Source organism: Chiloscyllium plagiosum, unplaced genomic scaffold, assembly GCF_037043375.1.
Source record: "Chiloscyllium plagiosum isolate Xiang-an unplaced genomic scaffold, Cpla_swu_hap1 HiC_scaffold_4, whole genome shotgun sequence".
Classification (NCBI taxonomy): domain Eukaryota; kingdom Metazoa; phylum Chordata; class Chondrichthyes; order Orectolobiformes; family Hemiscylliidae; genus Chiloscyllium; species Chiloscyllium plagiosum.
The window spans coordinates 111,858,336-111,876,901 of record NW_028270142.1 but is presented as its reverse complement, the minus strand read 5'-3'; the positions used below and the strand labels follow the sequence as shown (position 1 = coordinate 111,876,901).

The 18,566-nt window shown below is 41.4% G+C and overlaps 1 protein-coding gene across 2 annotated transcripts in view; it reads right to left on the bottom strand.

Moving 5' to 3' along the window:
• Nucleotides 1–18,566, bottom strand: part of wnt9a (wingless-type MMTV integration site family, member 9A) — an 84,091-nt gene that overhangs the window by 50,163 nt on the left and 15,362 nt on the right. For both annotated transcript variants that reach the window (XM_043687930.2, XM_043687931.2), the window contains one exon: nt 5,715–5,974. In XM_043687930.2, coding sequence (XP_043543865.1) covers nt 5,715–5,974 — 260 coding nt within the window. The remainder of the gene's footprint in view (nt 1–5,714; nt 5,975–18,566) is intronic.

Genomic DNA, 18,566 nt, shown 5'->3' with positions numbered 1-18,566 from the left:
ATCCAAAAAAAGTAACTCAAGTGCTCAAGCTCACCGGGTTTGACACTAATTGTCAATGTAGAATCAGAATTCTATACTGTGGAGCCAGGCCATTGGGCCCATCAAATCCACACTGACCCTCTGAAGAGCATTCACCCTTTCCCTACCCTATCCCTGTAACCCTACATTTTCCCATGGCTAATCCATCTAGCCTAAGTGAGGACTGCAGATGCTGGAGATTAGAGTTGAGAGGGTGGTGCTGGAAAAGCACAGCAGGTCAGGCAGCCTCCGAGGAGCAGGAGAATTGATGTTTAATGCATAAGCCCTTCATCAGGAAGAGCTTTTGCCTGAAATAGCAACTCTCCTGCTCCTGGAATGCTGCCGGACCAGCTGTGCTTTTCCAGCATCACACTAATCCACCTAGCCTGCACATCCCTGGACACTATAGGGGAATTTAGCATCGACTATCCACCTAATCTGCACATCTTTGGACTAAGGAAGGAAACCAACAGTCACAGGAAGATGGTAGACTCCACACAGACAGTTGCCAAAGGGTGGAATCAAACCTGGATCACCAGTGCTGTAAGGCAGCAGTATTAAACACTGAGCCACTGTGCTGCCTAACATGAAGAATTCAAGCCCCTTGCTCTGCTCCATATTAGTTTTTTTGCGATTTCTTCCTGTGATCTGGTGCAGGGCCAGCATTTATTGTCCTTCACAGGTGGGCCAAAATGGTGATAGTAAGTCACCTTTCTTAAATCACCACAGTGCAACAGCCTAGTTCAACTGAATGGCTTGCTAGGCCACTTCAGATTGCAATTAATAAAATCAACAAAAGTGATATGGTACTGGAGTAAATAGTCCAGACTGAGGAAGGGCAGCAGGTTATTTTCCCAAAATTAATGAACCAGTTGGGTTTTTAAAAACAGTGGTGACAGGCCCATTTCAATGCATGTCAACAATTTATTGCCAGAACTTAGTCTGGAAAATTGAATTTAATTTGTCTTGTTGAACTGCACTCTTCAGGTTAAAGTTCAGAAGCACTGACACTGTCCGTGCATGTTAGCAGTACATTTATCCATCCAAGTTTTTAATATTTGCCACTGTCATTTCTCTCAGTATAGGGGCACCCTTTTACCAACTTCCACTTAAGTTTTTTCCCCCAGGGCAGGAAATATGGTCAGATATTCAGAGAATGCTTAGAGATCTAAGGATAATCATATGGTGACCAGAGGGTGCCATTAGTCACCAGGTAGGGATAAATACCAGTAAATGCAGAAAGTAGTATAGTTCTACCTTGTATTCAACTGTGTTCATCAGGAACCCAAATTTATTTCAGAATTAAAACACTTTAAAGTGTTATTGGACACCTTGAGTAGTGCTGTAGACAAATGAATCACAACTCAATGAAAGCCAATTCTATTTAACTCCAGAGTAAAGCTTTTAGTTAACAGGGACCATCCTTCATTATTGGCTCAGTTGCCCCATGTCCTAATACAGCCAATTTTTGCATGGGGCCTTTGTATTAAAAAAAAAGGAACAAAAAGTAAATGAAGCACTTTACAGGCAGCCACTGGCCAGTGATCCAGCTGCAAAATCCCCATGTCTCCACCATAAAAAAATTACAATGAGCTGATCATGTTATCATGCTCAGCTTGATTGGGCACTTGTGCACTGAATACCTGGGCAGTGCAAATCCCAGTAACTTTACCATGGGTCTGCATTACTTGATGTTCTTATTCACTTTCATTCTACTGCTTTACTGAGTCTGAGTCTTTCTCCTACTCATTTGTAGTTTTTTTAAAACTTGCTCTGGAGACACTTCCAAATTTTAGCTTCCAAAGACATTTTCTCACGTTTCAGTTACAAAATATACATTTAGGAAAGGAATGTAATAGTACTTTGTATGTCCTGTGTCACCCTCCGTGCCTTTTCCCTCTTTCTCCATCTACCCCTTTCAGACCTGATTGTAGGTCTTTTTACCTCTGGTTGGTTCCCTTTGGCCTGTTATCATTCCCACATCTGTTTCTCTCCATCTAGGTAATCTTTCCTCTGCAAATTTTCCTTCCATTTGTCATTATCTTCCCCACTCGATTCCTTGGTTCTAGGTTTTAAAAATGTACATCTCGGGCTAATGACACTTGCCCTCCTTTTGTCAGATAATACACTGGTATGGTACATGGTCAGTGAGCTTCCTCATCCATACCAGTGCAAATGCAGCACAACTTCAACTGCCGCTAAAATCTTTCCTTGTTCCAGAAATGTGACTCCATATCAATCCAAGAAAAATACCCATTACTCCAGTGTGATATTTAATTTCCGACATCCACCCTGGATTTTGAGCAAGACTGTTCACTTTCGAATTGAATTAGAATGCAGAACAGTGCCATGGCTCATGTCTATTTACTACACACTATTGAGCTCACCACATTTAAAATCTAAACATAGATCATCTCTCCAGTTCACCCATAGTATTGATCAGGGAAACCAATCTCCTGAGAACGATGGTTTCCAGTAGCAGGCTGTACATTTTTGGTGCTGCCCCTGATAGATACCTTGAATTGGGCGACAGGTTGCTACAGTCACATCTCCAGAAGGATAGTCAAGTGTTCAAGTAAATAACCTATTTTCAAGAAAGTGCTCCTAGTTCTGGAGTGAGTGAGTGAGTGACCTTTGTAGCAGGTAGAAACAATTACTATTGATTTATACAAAGAAAAATTTGATGGGTTTCTTTAAGAATCCAAACAGTCTGGAGTATAGTATGTGAGTCATTTCAGACATAACCCACGCCAAATGCCAGAGCCTGGGAGGAGCAGATGATTGACCCATAATTCCCAAATCTTTCCACCACCAGAGGTTCTCCTCATTGAGGGAGGGAGAGAGAGAAGGGGAAGAGAGACAGAGAGACAGAGAGAAATTTTAGACAAAGAAAACTGTTTAAGAACAAATGGTCATTGGCCCTCCATTCAAGATGTTTATTTGTTAAAATGGAGATTGACTGCATTCCAACCAGTCTTTGAGCCAAGCTGACACTGAAAACCAAATTTACAAAAAAAAAGAAAGGACTTTGCATAGTACTTTAGTTGCAGGATAGCCTGGCCCTCAAAGCATATTCCAGTTTATTTTTCAAGAAAAAAAAAGTGCAAGGAACAGCTTTAAGAGTCCTAACCCATCACCTGACCTGAGTAAAGTCAAGGGATAAAAAGGGAAAGTGGATACAAATAAACAGCAAAGGACTAAAACAAATTTCAGCTGTTACATGACTTGTTTCTGGGTCAAGCACGAGGTGGAAGAAATCCTTGGTATTAAAGATTCCCCAATATGTTGAATTTAATTCAACAGCATATCACTTACCAATTGAACACCAAGTGACTGACAATCTGAATTACCAATTGGGTGAGGAGCAGATCAGTGAGGGTCTCAATAGTAGGCAATGGGAGGAAGGTCAAATAAGGGACTGGCACGGATATTGATCAGTGTGGAGATGCTGAATGAAGGGGTGGCAATAATGGAGGTCATTTGGGATTGGACAAATTTGATCAGTTGGGTTGCAAATCTATGAAATAGCAACATTCTTAGGCCATTCCATGGTGGCTGGGGTGGAGAATAGACATGGTCCCATCTTTGTATGAAATGGCATAGGAAGATGGATGGATGTGGTCATTCTGTCAGAATTCAGAGAGTTAGGCAAGAAATCAACATGCAGGCCTTCAAAAGTAGTAACTGGTTGGATTACTTGGTCCAATGTGCAAGCACATGGAGTAGACATAAAACAAAAAAAGGAAATGCTTCAGATGCATGGTATTAGGGACTGGCTCTGGCAGAGATGGGACCTATACAGGAGGGACAGGGTACACAAATAACTGGGACTGATTTCCTTGTGGGCCAGTTTGCTATTGGGAAAGGTTCAATGCAACTTAGCAGGGGTGTGGGAACAAGGAGGTAATATCAAAAAGAAAAGACCAAGGTGCACAGGATCAAGGAGAACACAAATCATGGTACAGGAGGGAGTGAGTTATTGGGGAGTTGAGTTTCAGAGTAAGGAAGGGAACAGTAAAGTTTAAACCTGGACTCCTGTGCATGTGAATGAAAAAGCCATCTTATTTATTGCACTAAGTTTAAGGGTAAAGATTACAATATGGAAATATGTAGCTATAACAAGCCTGGTTCATAAAATAATAGCACTTGATATTAAATATTCCTGGGTACAAAATGGTTCAAGGTAGGAAAATTGGAGTGGTGGCAGTATTGGTTGAAGAGAACATTGCAGAGCAAGAGGGAAAGGATATATTAGAGGGATCAAAGAGACTATTTGGCTATAGCTAAGGAACCAAAGCATTTTAACTGTCGATGTTAGTCCTTGCTGAGACAGATTGACTGACCTATCAGGCGTCTGCTACAGGAATGCTGCAAAAATTAAAGGGGTTAAATGACAATGAAAAGTTTATGCAGAAACTCTTCTTACGCGAGGTTCTGGTTGAGTATATTTGTATCTTCTAGCACATACTAATGAAGCACTTGCAAGTTTGACTGATATTAAATTAGTTTCCTCTAAATTCATAGCAGTCTTGATTTAGTAAGTACTGTCCAATAGCAGAATCACATGTATGCCTGGGCACTGTTTAGGCTTTCAAACAAGCAGACTGGTTGAGCACAGTTCACATTTACCTTCTGCAATTAGGCAGGAAGGAGAGATGCTGTCTATTGCATGGTGAAAGAGGTTGCTTAGAAACTCGGTGGGTTTAAAATGGTATATAAAAAAAAGAGTAGATATTGGATAGGTTATCTACACTTAGTCTGTATCAGGAGCCTGGCCAGGATAGGATGTATCCACAGATATTAAATTGTGGACGCACTGACCATAAGTTCAGTCTTAGAGACTCTGGGTGGTGTCACTACTGGAAAATCAAACATTTTCTTATTCAAGAAAATAATGGGTGTAGAGATAAACCCAGAAACTACAAAATCAATTTGCTCAACATTGATAATAAGGCTTCTAGAAATTTTAAAAAAGAAATTGTTGGAAAAAAAAAAACTCAGCAGGTCCGGCAGCATCTGTGGAGAGAAAACAGAGTTAATGTTTTGGGTCCAGTAATTTCAGTTCTGAAATGTTAACTGATTTCCCTCCAAGATACTACCAGACCTGCTGAAGTTTTCCAGCAGTTTGATTTCCAGCATCCATGGTTCAGTTGAGCTTTTAGAAATAATGATTCAGGATTAAGTTAATATCCACTTAGGAAAAGGCAGGTTAAAGAAAGGCAGAACAGATTTGTTGAGGGTAAACTATTTTAATAACTGGAGTTTGTGAAGTACACACAGTTGATGTATTGAATACAAGTGTCCAAATGCAATAGATAAAGTGTCATTGTTAACTTTGCTCTCAAATCTGTACACTGAATTAAGGGAAGAATAGCAATATCATATTTAAAACTCTCCCAACAGCCTCCTTGGAGTGGGTTGGCTATTCATATTTTCTAGCTTCAGTCAAAATATAAAAAAGTGAGGCCAAAAATACAATAAAATCCAGCCCTATATTTCATAGGATTGTTTTGAATCTGTTACATTCAAACAGAAAACCACTGTCTATTGGGAATGGGTCATAGCTGGAGCCAGTGTTGGAATGTCAGCAACCCTTCTCCCACCTTACTTCTCAAAAATACATTGTACAGCAATTATACAGTGAAGGTGACACAGGATATTAAGGAATGAACAGTACAGGAAGAGCTCCAACTAACCTCTCCTCAAAAGGCTTGTCCTGTACCGCCCCTCCAGGGTGCAGTTCCACCTCTCAAACCTGAACTGGTACTGACACTCAAGGGCACTCATACTGATTGCTTCCATGAGGGTCTCTGCCACTCCAGGGTCCCGCCGGCACATTCGCCGTTGTTTCCGCTCCAGCTTCAGACGGTCACAGACCTTGAAGTGAGCCTTCCCGTGTGTCAATTCGGTTTCTTGAGTCAGAGGCAAGATGGTGAGTGGTTCATTACCAGTTAAACTGTGAAGGAAAGCAGAACGAGGAAAAAGAAAAAATGACATTAATGTTGAAATTGGAGAGAAAAAAAAAGGACATTCTTCCTCAAAGAAATTTTTTTTAACATAAGCTACACACCCCCATTCCACATAATATGCAATAGCATACGATTCTAGACTGCAGTGTGGCCTCAATACTTGATCCTCCTCTATTTTGTTTCATCAAAACACTCCCAGGTTAGGTGTTTAATGCATTAGATCTGGATTGAAGCTCACTTCACTTTTCCACCAGTCCTGGTAGAATGTAAGGAATGGGAGGACATTTCATCATTTAGCTTCACCCTTTCAATGAGAGAACAGATTATCTGCACTTCAACTCTATTTGCCCATCTTTACTCGATGTATTGGAGGGTAGCTCCTATGCTAGAATCAAATCAGGAGGTTATAGCTTTGCACTGCTTTCTGCTACATGACCATAAATTTATAGGTTATGCTCTAATTGCAATTATGCATTGTTTGAAATATCTGCAGTACCTATACCATTGATATCTTCTCCAGCCCAGTAAATGCTGGGGTCATCCATGTTGTCCATAATTCAAAAGCAAATTTGAAATTTGCAGTTCTTTGGGCAAGTTATTAAAGTAAGGCTCTGTCTGTTCAGTTGGGTACCTGGTAGTTTATGTTGATGTTGCAGTTGTCCACAACTCTAAGTTAAAAAAGGGAGTTGCCCAAACATCAACAGCTGCCATTAGATACAAATGGCAGTTCATCTCATTGCTGTCTTTGGGATCTTGCCACATGTAAAATTGCTGCTGTGTAACAGGGGGAGAGGGAGAGGGGGCCTCAAATGCATTTCGTTGGTTATGAACCATTGGCTATTCCATAATGAGGTGTCATAGAAATTGCAAATTTCTATGAGGTGTCATAGAAATTGTGCTCTACTATCTATCAACTCTCTACAGTTCCTTCCTATTAGCCAAAGTTCTCAGCTGCAGAACCATTTGCCTCTAGCCAATTCTTGCAAACTTGGTACTAAGCAGCTGGCAGTGACATCACCTTTTTACAAGTGAAAAATGACTCTGATCTTAAACGTTATGAAGTCAATACAAAGAGCTCTATGGTCAAGACAGAAATAATTTGCAGTTAGTTATTGTGAAAACCAGCTCCCCTGAGATGGTTAGTGGGACTCCGCTGTTCAAAATGGACACCAATTTTGCATGTGGTAACAGTAACAGGACTTCAAGAAATACTGCCTGTTTCTAAAATGTTTGAGGCACTTGAGGTATGGAAGTAGTCATTATATACATTATGGGCAATTGTAAATCACATGGAAAATTCACCACAATAAAGTGATTGGAGGTGGTGGTCATGATCATTTCTTTTCAGACTCATCCTGAGACGATCTGTAAAGATTCCCAGAAAAAAAATTTTGAAAAAGTGTGCCATGGACTTCCAATTAAATAATGTCAGGTGATTAAAATAGTCCACACGGAAATGAATGGCATGTGGTTATTCTCTTAAAGCAGCTTTTCACATTTAGTTTAGATTATATTAAAAAGAGAGTTGTAAAGAAATCAGAAGGCAGCCCAACCTCAAACCATTCATCTCAAGAGTTCACAACTGTCTCCATCGTGAAATGGAGACAGCCAAATTCTGACCTTAGTCCATTCTTCATTTGAACAGTAAGCTAGGGTTATTTGTAGTCGATAGGGTGAAAATTCAGATTTTCTGCTGATGTTCATTTCTAGAAGTATGTTAAGGCCAGCTGAGGCCACAATCTGTCTAGATTGACATCTTTTGTAGTTGATTAGACAAAAATAAGTGGTCCAAGAGTGAAAAATCCAAAGCCTTCACTGAAACAAACAGAAATAAGCTGACAGCAGTAGAGGGACAGCCACTTTATACAGTGCATTAGGCAGTTGAGAATTGCTTTGCAAAGTCAGGCTGCAAGCTTACTGACACTGAAGAATATTTGCACCAACCCAAACTTTAGAAAAAGCAAATCAAATGGCAAACTCGGAGGGAGTTCCATTTCAGAGGCCTGAGCAATATTCCAAGCTAACACTTTTGCGCAGCACGGAGTGTGGGGGTCTTGGGCTTTTGGATCAGTTATCTTTCAGAGGAGGATAAAAGAAAGTTAGCCCAAAGCACTAATTTCAAAGAAAGCAATGATATTAAATGGTTAAAAGAAAATCACAACACCAGGTTATAGTCGAACAGGTTTATTTGGAAGTACTAGCTTTCGGAGTGTTGCTCCTTCATCAGGTGATTGTGGAGTAAAAGATTGAGACACCATTTATAGCAAAAAGTTTAGTCATGCAACTGAAATTATATTTTGAAAAAAAGAATTGGATTGTTTGTTAAGTCTCATCTTTTAGAATGATCACGTTGGTTTCAGTTCTTTCATAGGTCAATCCCAGAACAAGTGATGTTCATGTTTGGGAGCTGGATAATATTATCTGTCAATTAACATCAACAAGAAATTGCCTGGCCATTATCCCATTGCTGCTTGTGGGCAAATGGCGGTTTTGTTTCATCCAATATTGGCTAAACTCCAAAAGTAATTCATTGGCTATAGGACTACCTAGATTTTTGAGATTCAATTTCTCTTTCCAATTGTCCTTCCTAGCTTATTGGAATATTTTCAATAATTCGAGGTCATGGAAAAGCCTTTGAAACAATTAAAGCAAGATTGGAATCTCATTTACTATTGTTATTCATGAAAGAACAATAAAGAGGTGAGACTTGCAAAGGTTTTATTGGTTAAGATGTGAGAGAGGTCCGTGTGATGAAATAGACAACTTTTCATTTCAGGTAAGAGAGTTGGAGCCGAGCATTTTTCAGAGGTCAGGTAATTGACTAGTTAATGAAAACTTCAATTTCAGTCCCAATGTGATATCCCATACCTAAAAACATTAAGAAAAAAAATAAACATTCACATGGGAAGTGAGACTAAATGGTTGGGTGGAGAGAAATGGAAGGCAGAAAGAGCATTAGTTCTGTGGTTAGCACTGCTGCCTTACAGGACCAGGGACTCTGGTGGAAATGAACCTAACTGTATGGAGCTTGCACATTCTCCCAGTGTCTGCATGGGTTTCATCCAGGTGCTCTGGTTTCCTCAGTCCAAAGATGGGCTGCATAGGTGGAATGGCCATACTAAATTGCTCATAGCATCCAGGGATGTGCAAACTCTGGATTAATCATGGAAAAACGGTTACAAAAGGATAGGAGGTCGGGTCTGGGTGGGATGCTTTTCCGAAGGAATGCAAACCTGATGGGCTGAATGGTTTGTTTCCATCCTGTGAAATGGGACTAATTCATAGACTCTTATTACTTGGATGGGATGGGATGGTCATTCACACAGGATCACAGAAAGTGACCCCTTACCCAGCTTAACTAGCACTTTCTGGGAAACAGAAGACAGACTAGTCCAATTAATGTGTTGGATAGAGAAAAGTTGCAAAAAGGAAGAGGATTATCTAAATCAAACTCCATCAATTACTCTAGTCTTAGACTTTATAGCATATATACATCCTATTGCTTTTCTGAATGAAAATGGTCAACAAAACCAAGGTTTAAATTCAAAGCTCTTTAACCAAATACTTAAGCAAAAATCATGTTCCTGAGAATACTACCCAGACTGCTGTATCAGAGTGATGGACACTTCTGTGCCTTCCCAACAAGAGCTGCTGATCTGAAACATGCTGCAGTTAGCAGTTGCCAAGTGGAATCCGCAACAGCAGCTTAGGTTTCCACAGCACAGCCCTTCTTGATGAAAGATGGCTCAGAACAGAGCACTAAAACAGAAGGAAGGGGAGAAAGACCAAAAAATAAATTAAAGGTGCAGGGCTAATCCAAGTCACCTACCAAGTCATGCCTTCAGTGCATTATCTGGGCCAACATGGCACCTATTGTTAAAGTTACATTCTCAAGTGAACTTTAAGTTGTGGGATTTACATGAAATAACTGAAACCAACATGCCCATTCTAAGAGATGACTTAAACAATCTAGGTCCTTTTTCAAAACAATTTCAGTTACATCACACTAAACGTTTGCTATAAAATTCTGTCATACGATCATATACTCAACAACCACCTGAAGGAGCATTACTCTGAAAACTAGTGCTTCCAAATAAGTCTGTTGGACTACAACCGGGTGTTGTGATTTTTAAACACTGTCCACCCCAGTCCAACACTGGCACCTCCAAAGAATGCACTTAGTCAGGGACAGTGGTGGTTGGACACTGATATTTCCACCTCCACCCCAATTAAGTCCATGGCAGGAAGACTAATGGATGGCCTTTCCATTCCAAAATAAGTTGAAGCTCTTGTGGGCAATGAATATCCATATAATAAAAGGGCTTAACCTGCCACTGCTAGTATTAACCCAGCAGGAAACCCCATTTTATTTGCTTACTAATTCCCAGGGAGGGTCTCCCTCATTGGAGGATGACTGAGTATCAGGAAGTTTTTTTTGTACGGTGTGCGCTGCTGAAAGCTATGAGACTGCTTCAGCACAACTCCATCTCACATACAACCAGCATAACAATGACAGGAATCTCTTGTATTGTAGTTAGTGGTGAGGTACTAGTTTTATTGATATTTGACCCTAAAAAGACAAAAAGAGACAACATATCCGGTAAGACCTGTATTTCCAAAAGTACAGCATTTTGAGTTCAAAAATGATGGTGAAATGCATGGGAGATGTGGCCTTTAGCAAGTTGTGTAGCAACATTAGGTAACAGGTGCAGTGAGGCCCATCTCCAAATTGGGATCATGTTGCTCCATCATACACACATTTCATAAATGGTTGAGATTCTTCCTAGGCACCAGAGAGATGTCAATTGACACTCATCGATTGCTAAATGCCTTTAGTGCCACACCTCACTCATTAGTATTCAGACACCCATCTTAAAGATGCTAGGAAAAATCTCAAGGAAACCAGTGAGTTCGGCTTGCCACCTGCTCTCAAGGACTTTCATCTTTGAGAAAGGCACCAACACTCCATTTGCACTAGCCCCATGCACTCTTCATCCAACATTTCAGAGCCTCTAAGAACACTCAGCACATGTCTGATCCACATTCAGGAGGGCTCTACAATTTAATGTTGCACTGGCAATCATTGTAACGTTGCAGCAAAAACACTGCACTCAGACAAGCATTCAGCTCAGATGGGACCGGACTACATCTCCATGCTTAGTTTCGGTAAGCGAGCAAGCAATCTGGTTTCTCAGCATTTCCACCTTGAATTGGCTTGCCTTCTTTTTGCACTTTACCCTCCTCAGCCAGAACTAAGGCTCATAGAACTTCAGTTTTGTCTTGCTAGCTAACAGACACCACCAGGGAGCTCAGCAGTTGTCAACAGGTGTCAGTCGATGAGGACAGCCTTTGCCCAGTTTCCCAGCAGTGTACACCTCTGCTCAGTCCAGGCCCTGTTAGGGATCAGAATCAGCCATCTCTCAAGAGGGAAGGAGCTGAATGACAGATTCTCGCCACCTTATTATGGCCTGTTGTCCTTGAGGGTGCATGAGGCAGGTATTATAAAGGATGAAAGCAGTGGCACAGCTTTTACTGTTGGTGCAGGTACACAGTTGTGCCAAGAGAGACAGTAGACAGCAGAGGTTATGCAAAGTTGATCCTGTCAAAAGTGGGAGAGAGCAAGGGAGATGTTGCAGGCAATAGAGCACAAGCCTTGGTGGCAGGTTGGTACTGTAGCAGATAGAGCAAGTGGGAGATATTGAAAAGATGGCACATTAGGGGGCTGTTGGAAGGCCACTGACCTGCCTACATTAATGATATTCCTCAAGATGGAGAAGACCACTAAGCTAGGTGGCAAACTCAGACCAGCTTGGCAGAGTCCTGGGGTCAGAAGAACTCCCAGCTGTGCCACATCATCCAGCAGGGCCCTCTAGATTTCTCCCACAAAGCAGGCCACTGACTTCAGTCTGCCATGATGCAAGATGGAGAGAACACTCACTAGGCCTCATGGCTTGAAGTTAAGAAAACTTCAAGTCAGACTTAGCCAAAAAAATTAGCCCTATATATTTAATCCAATGCTATTGACCTCAGCTGTCAGTAATACTTATTGTTTCAAGAACATTCCTTAAAATAGTAAATGACTTCTGGGGAAAGTGATATCATAAGCACATCTAGCTCTTGCCTATCCTGTCCTAACAACTTCAGTAACCCTGTGTCACAAACCTATAGGTAAGCAAGTGTCTTCTCTACCTGCACCAGGTACTAACAGTTGGAGTAGTGTTCAGTTCTGTTCACACTTGGAGGAAGGATATTATTAAACTGGAGGTTCAGAAAGATTTATCAGAATGTTGCTGGGAATGGACGGTTTGAGTTAAGACTGACTGGAAAGGCTGACCTTTTTCACTGGAGGGTGGGAGGTTGAGGGGTGACCATATTGTGGTTTATAAAATCATGAGGGGCATAGAAAAAAGTTTTAAGTGAATGACAAGGGTCATTTCCCTGGGGTGGGGGATGTGGAGGACTTCAAAACTAGGGGACACATTAAAAAGGAGCGAGAGCGTGAGCGAGAGCTTAAGAAAGGACAGGTGACGCAACTTTTAAAAAAAAAAAGCAGAGTTGTTCGTATGTGGAATGAACTGCAGGAAAGTGGTGGATGCAGGTACAGTTGCAAGGTTTAAAGACATTTGGATAAGTTCATGAATAGGAAAAGGTGGAGGGATACGGGCCAAGTGCAGATAGGTGGGACTTGTTTAGCTTGGGAACATGGTCAGCGTGGACTAGTTGAACCAAAAGGTCTGTTTCCATGCTGTATGACTGACTAATTCAGATCATTAAAGATAAAATAATGTCTTCACAGAAGGCAGAGATATGGAATAGAAATCGTGCCTAGAATCTCTGCAGAGGACAGAATTAAAAAAAGATAAAGAACAGCTCACTCTAACTAGATACTGGGTGGTAGGAATGGAGGCAGGGGATTCAGAAGTACAGTTGGGACCTGGGTCTGAAAGCTTGGTTGCCTGCTGCAAGGAGGTAGGTTTTCAGACTGGAGGGTCTATTTATAGTAGATAATGTTAAACTGGTTGCTAGCATGTTGATCGTGCTAGGCTGGCCACCCCCACTGTGTAGTGAATGTGCCAGCATCTTGGAGGGGCCTTTCTCCAGCAGCCCAAGGGTCCACTTGAGTCAATGGCTGTGTGCAGAGAGAGACCAAGGACCCAGGTGGGTTTCCTCCCTTGAGGGTCCAATTGCCCCCAAGCCCTGCAGTTTAATATGTGCATACCTCTTTGGGCCCCCCTGCACTCAGGCATACCAACCACCACCTTACCACTCCTAATCGCAACTACCCATGCACATGGTGACGATAAAGTTTAAAGAAAAACCACACAAATTGAGACAAGCAGAGATTAGCAAACAGCTCAAAAATCAGAGGCAGACAGGGAGGGAAAGAGATCCCTTTATCCCTTATGTATCATACAAATTTGAACCTAGGTCAAGAAGAGGAATGAAAATGGTTTTAACCCACACTGATTTTCCATCCCATCAGTCTTGGCTGGATTTGGAGCCAGATCAAGGAGGTGAAAGGCCAATATTCGAACATATACTGCCTTCCAGTCTCCAGAGGAGTCCCAAAGATACTCTAACCAAGCCCATTTCCCTTCAGAATCAGCCTTGATGACATCATTACCTTATGACATTATTGGCTTAGTTGAAGGCAATAGACCATTTTTGACAGCTCTCCTCATTGCAGGTTGGCACAGGCCCATCTAATTTTATTTTTATAAGGAAGCATTATAGTTACAGCTGCTTTACTGAAGCATTTTTCCAGTCCTTGATTTCACTTAACTCTTGGTGCTCTATTAGTGGAGAGCTTATTCCACCCATGGTGTATTTTAGAATGCTTCATGGCACCATGCTCCAATAAAGATGGATTCAGGCACTGACCTTGCCAATGCTCTATAACCTATCCAACCAGGGTCAAAAAATTAGAGGTGGCTTGGTATAAAATCATACATATAACTAAGTTTTTTTTTAAAGAATAAGTATCCACAATACCACATCATACTGGTTCACTGGAGTCACGTATTGACAAACGTTGGGCAGAACCTTTGAGTGCAAGTTGCATAGTGTTCATTGGAGGGTTTTATACCATGAAGCCCAGTGATTTCTCACTACATCTTACCAAAATCACTTCATTAACTACCTATCCACGCCATGACATTCCTCTTGCCCAACTTGTGCCCCATCTTACCACTGTCCTTGGAACAATGCTTTATGCATTGGATTTTACAGAAGTGAGTGGTTATCCCTAGCGTGGCATCATCTTACAAAGCCATTTGTACACCCAGCCAATGGTACCCCACTGTGTGGCTTAAAGATCCTACTGTACAGGGCAATGCATTCACCTCTGAGGCAATGACAAGACCACGCCAACCTGGTCAGAGGTTGTTACACAGGTCAGTAGACTTTGCTCAACATTCAGTTGCTCACCCTTTTAGGTGACATCATGACTGATAGTCCCAAGCTGCTAATTGACTGTTTCCAAATCCCTGGACTGGTATTGGAAGCTTCCATTGACTTACTGTGCCAGGACCCTGAGCACAGCAAAATTCTCCCTTGAATTGACTGCAGCCTGCTGACCACCATGACAAGCTTCCTGGCTTTGTGTCTGCACTAAGTAGCAAGCCAAAGCAGAAATAATAGGAGTCTGGTATCTTTAGCTGAGGTGACTAAAAAAAGTGCTAGAAGTTAAAGCAATGTAAGGCAGAGATGTTGGAGCATCCAGTTAGGGTCAAAGTGATTAAGTACTGACAATAAGCAACAGTTTATAGTTGGTTTATTGTTGCTGGTGCAGCATTAAAGTGCAGAAGTGTACTGCAAGTGGATTCGATTTGTGCCAGGAGAGTTCTTTGACTGGTAAATGTCAGATACCAATGTCTACAAAAATAGGGTGAGGTGCTAATGTCAGTGTCCAACCCAGTCTTTGAGAGAAAAGTAGCAGACAGAGGTTGCCAGATAACCACTGACTTCCATGTAAGAGTTTTGAATTCTAGCTTGTTCGGCAAGACAGGAAGCTGAATATTAAAAAGTGTTGTGTTAAAATGTTTAACAAACTGCAATCCTTTCAATTTGACAATGCCCCTGCTCAAACAAACTCATCTCAACTAAACAAAAGCATAGAGTTGGAAGTCAGAGATAGGCCTTGGCAGAATTCTCATTAGATTCTACCACAAATCTCAATGTTCAAACCCCTAAACAGCTCCATTCCACATCGGTTCCAATAAGTTGGGAACAGAGGACAAAAAGGGTGACTACAGTGTTGCTATAGAAAGTGTTTGCCAGACCTCATGTAGAGCACTTAGTTATGGTCACCTGATCTTATGCAGCAAGACCATTCCCCCTTGATGATCCAAGGTATATGTGGTGAAGACAGTTTTGTTTTCAGGTTTAAAAAAATTTGCATTAACCTGATTTTTAAAAAAGAAAATTGAAAAATCAACACATTGTTCCTTTTGGTAAGTTTACAATTACCCTTGATCAAGAGTTAAACAAGTGACTAGTACAAATGCAATGGCAAAACCAATGAATAATTAACATTGGGCTATATTACATTACATGGAAAGGCACTGAGAGTCAGTAAATTTCAGTTCAAGAGACAAGTAATTATTGGTCTGAAAAGTATATATGGTCTGATATGAAGGCAGTCAGCAGGATTGCGGGACATCGTACAAAAACTGGTTGGATGGAATTCAGTAGAGCGCATGAACAAGACAGACAGGAGGCTGAAAAAGGAGAAAGCAGACAGACTGAAGGGCTTATTATGTGATGTTGGTCTTGAAATATTAGTTGTTTCTCTCTCCAGAAGCTGCCAGATCTGTTGAGTTTTTCCTGCACTTACTGTTTGCATTTCAGATTACTGGCATCTGCTGTATTTTGCCCTTTAGCGTCTACTCCCTCCTTGTTTGCACAAGTATCTAAACACTTGAAGTGTACATGCAGGCAAGGAATAGGAATGACTAAGCTCCACCCTCAGCCATAACATTTATTCAGAAAGGCATGAACTGAGGAGCACCCTCTTGTGATCAACTCAGATATTGCATTGTATGGTTTTGAAAAGTAACAAAAGCGGTCAGCCCAACACAGACTGAAGAGGGTCACTCACACACGAATTGACAATGAGTAAGATGTTAAAAACACAGTAACAACAAGTAAAGAGTTTAAAAATTTTTATTTTCAGATAAAGGCAGAGTCCCAAACTTTCAGACAGATTCCTCCAGAATCATTTTCTGGATCCTGAACTTAATTTTAAAAGGCCTGTTTTGAAGGCCAAATTGCGATTTGTTCCAAGTAGTGGTGGTGGGCCTTTTTCTGGAATTACAATGCAGTGGGTCTTACGTTACAAACTGGATAGTGATGGTAGGTTTCTTGCTGAAGCTGAGTGAGTGAACCAATAGCATTTTTAAATGACAATTTGGTAGCTTGGTCATTTTTACTGATGTCTGCTTTTTATTTCTAGATTTTACCTGCAAGTTAAATTTTTAATTTAGTTGAAGTGAAGTGTAGTTCTTTATATTACTAGTTCGATTATCTGGATTGCCAATCCAATAATACAAACACTGGACAGGACTGACTTTGCTGATCCAACACAAGAATCCATAAACAGACCCTGGAGGGGAAATCTTTACATTACTGCAAGCAAACACCTTAAAGGCTTGCATACATCTCAAAGTGGTAGTGGACAAGTACAGCATTGTAATGAAGCAAGGAAGGCATTAGGATAATAAAAGTTGTCACTACTGCTGGGACAAGACTGAACCAGAAAGAACTTGCACTTGTTAGTGCGTTTCACAACTTCAGGGTATCTAAATTAGATATATTCTAGAACTAGCCAAATAGTCACTAATGCAATTTAAGAAATACAGCAGCCAGTTTGCAACCCCCTCTGCTCTTTTAAAATGGTCTCACAAAAGGATTCACATTTACCAGTGTGGCCAGGTTTAAACTTTCATCTGAAAAGGTGGCATCTCCAACAGTGCAGCATTCCCTCAGTTGTACCTGCAGAGTCAGCCTGGATCAGTTGTTCAGGCAGACAAGAGTATTATTTGAACCCACATTCTTCTCCTTCAAAAGGTGTGTGGAGGCATGTGCTGACATTTTGAAGTTCCCATGTTGGTAATTTATTGATAAAATGTTCTTAACACTTACAACAGCAAAGATCACTTGAGATCTATGAAAGGGTTTGTGCTATTCCCCTGCCACACAGTGCTACCATGAGGAAATAATGGTTAAGTGGTGTTGTCCTATTACATACAATAGGGAAAGTCTTTTAGAACCAACAAGTCTATCATCTTAAGGCTATCTAATGGCCTCACCATTTGACTGTTCAGTTCTTTCTGGCAACTGTGACAGTTGGTGACACTCTTCCCTTCAGTCACATGGTTTCAGATTTAAATCCTGCTATGGGGTTCAAGCAGGAACTAGGTCTATGCTCCAGCATGCAACAAAGGAGTGCCATACTAAGTTTCCCTCTTTCAATTGAGACTCATCTGCTGAATGTAGTAAGAGAATAGAGTCAGATGTACAGCACGGAAATGGACCCTTCGGTCAAACTCGTCCATGCCAACCAGATATGGTAAAGTAAACCAGTCCTATTTGCCAGCACATGTCCCACATTCCTCTAAACCCTTCCAATTCAGACACCCATCCAGAGGCCTTTTAAATACTGCAATTGTACTAGCCTCCACCACTTCCTCTGGCAGCTGATTCCATGCATGCAACACCATCTGAAAAAGGTTGCCCCTGAGATCTCATCTTTCCCCTCTCACCCTATGCCCTCTAGTTCTGGACTCCGACCCCAGAGAAAATACCTTGTCTATTTATCCGATCCATGCCCCTCATAATTTTTAAAGTAAACTTCTATAAAAGGTCACCCCTCAACCTCTGATACTCCAGGGAAAAAGCCCCAGCCTATTCAGTGTCTCCTTATAGCTCAGATTCTCCAACCCTGACAGCATTCTTGTAAATCTTTTCTGAACCCTTTCAGGTTTCACAACATCCTTCCGATAGGAAGGTCAGAATTGCACGCAACATTCTAAAAGTGGCCCAACCAATATCCTGTACAGCTGCCATATGACCTCCCAACTCCTGTACTCAATACCCTTGACCAATAAAAGTCAGAAGAGCAGAGAAGCTTCCCTTGGTGACCTGCCAATACTTATCTTTGAATCAAACAACAGGCAGATTATCTGGCTATTGGCCATTGCAGTTTGCTGTGTGCCATTGGTGGCAGGATTTCCTAAATTATGGCAATGATTACATAAAGAATAATTTTGGATTAGTGGTACTGGAAGAGCACAGCAGTTCAGGCAGCATCCAAGGAGCAGCAAAAAACAACCAAAAAAACAACCGACGTTTTGGGCAAAAGCCCTTCATCAGGAATAAAGGCAGAGAGGCTGAAGCATGGAGAGATAAGCTAGAGGAGGATGGGGGTGGGGAGAAAGTAGCATAAAGTACAATAGGTGAGTGGGGGAGGGGATAAAGGTGATAGGTCAGGGAGGAGAGGGTGGAGTGGATAGGTGGAAAAGGAGATAGGCAGGTAGGACAAATCCAGACAAGACATGGGGACAGTGCTGAGCTGGAAGT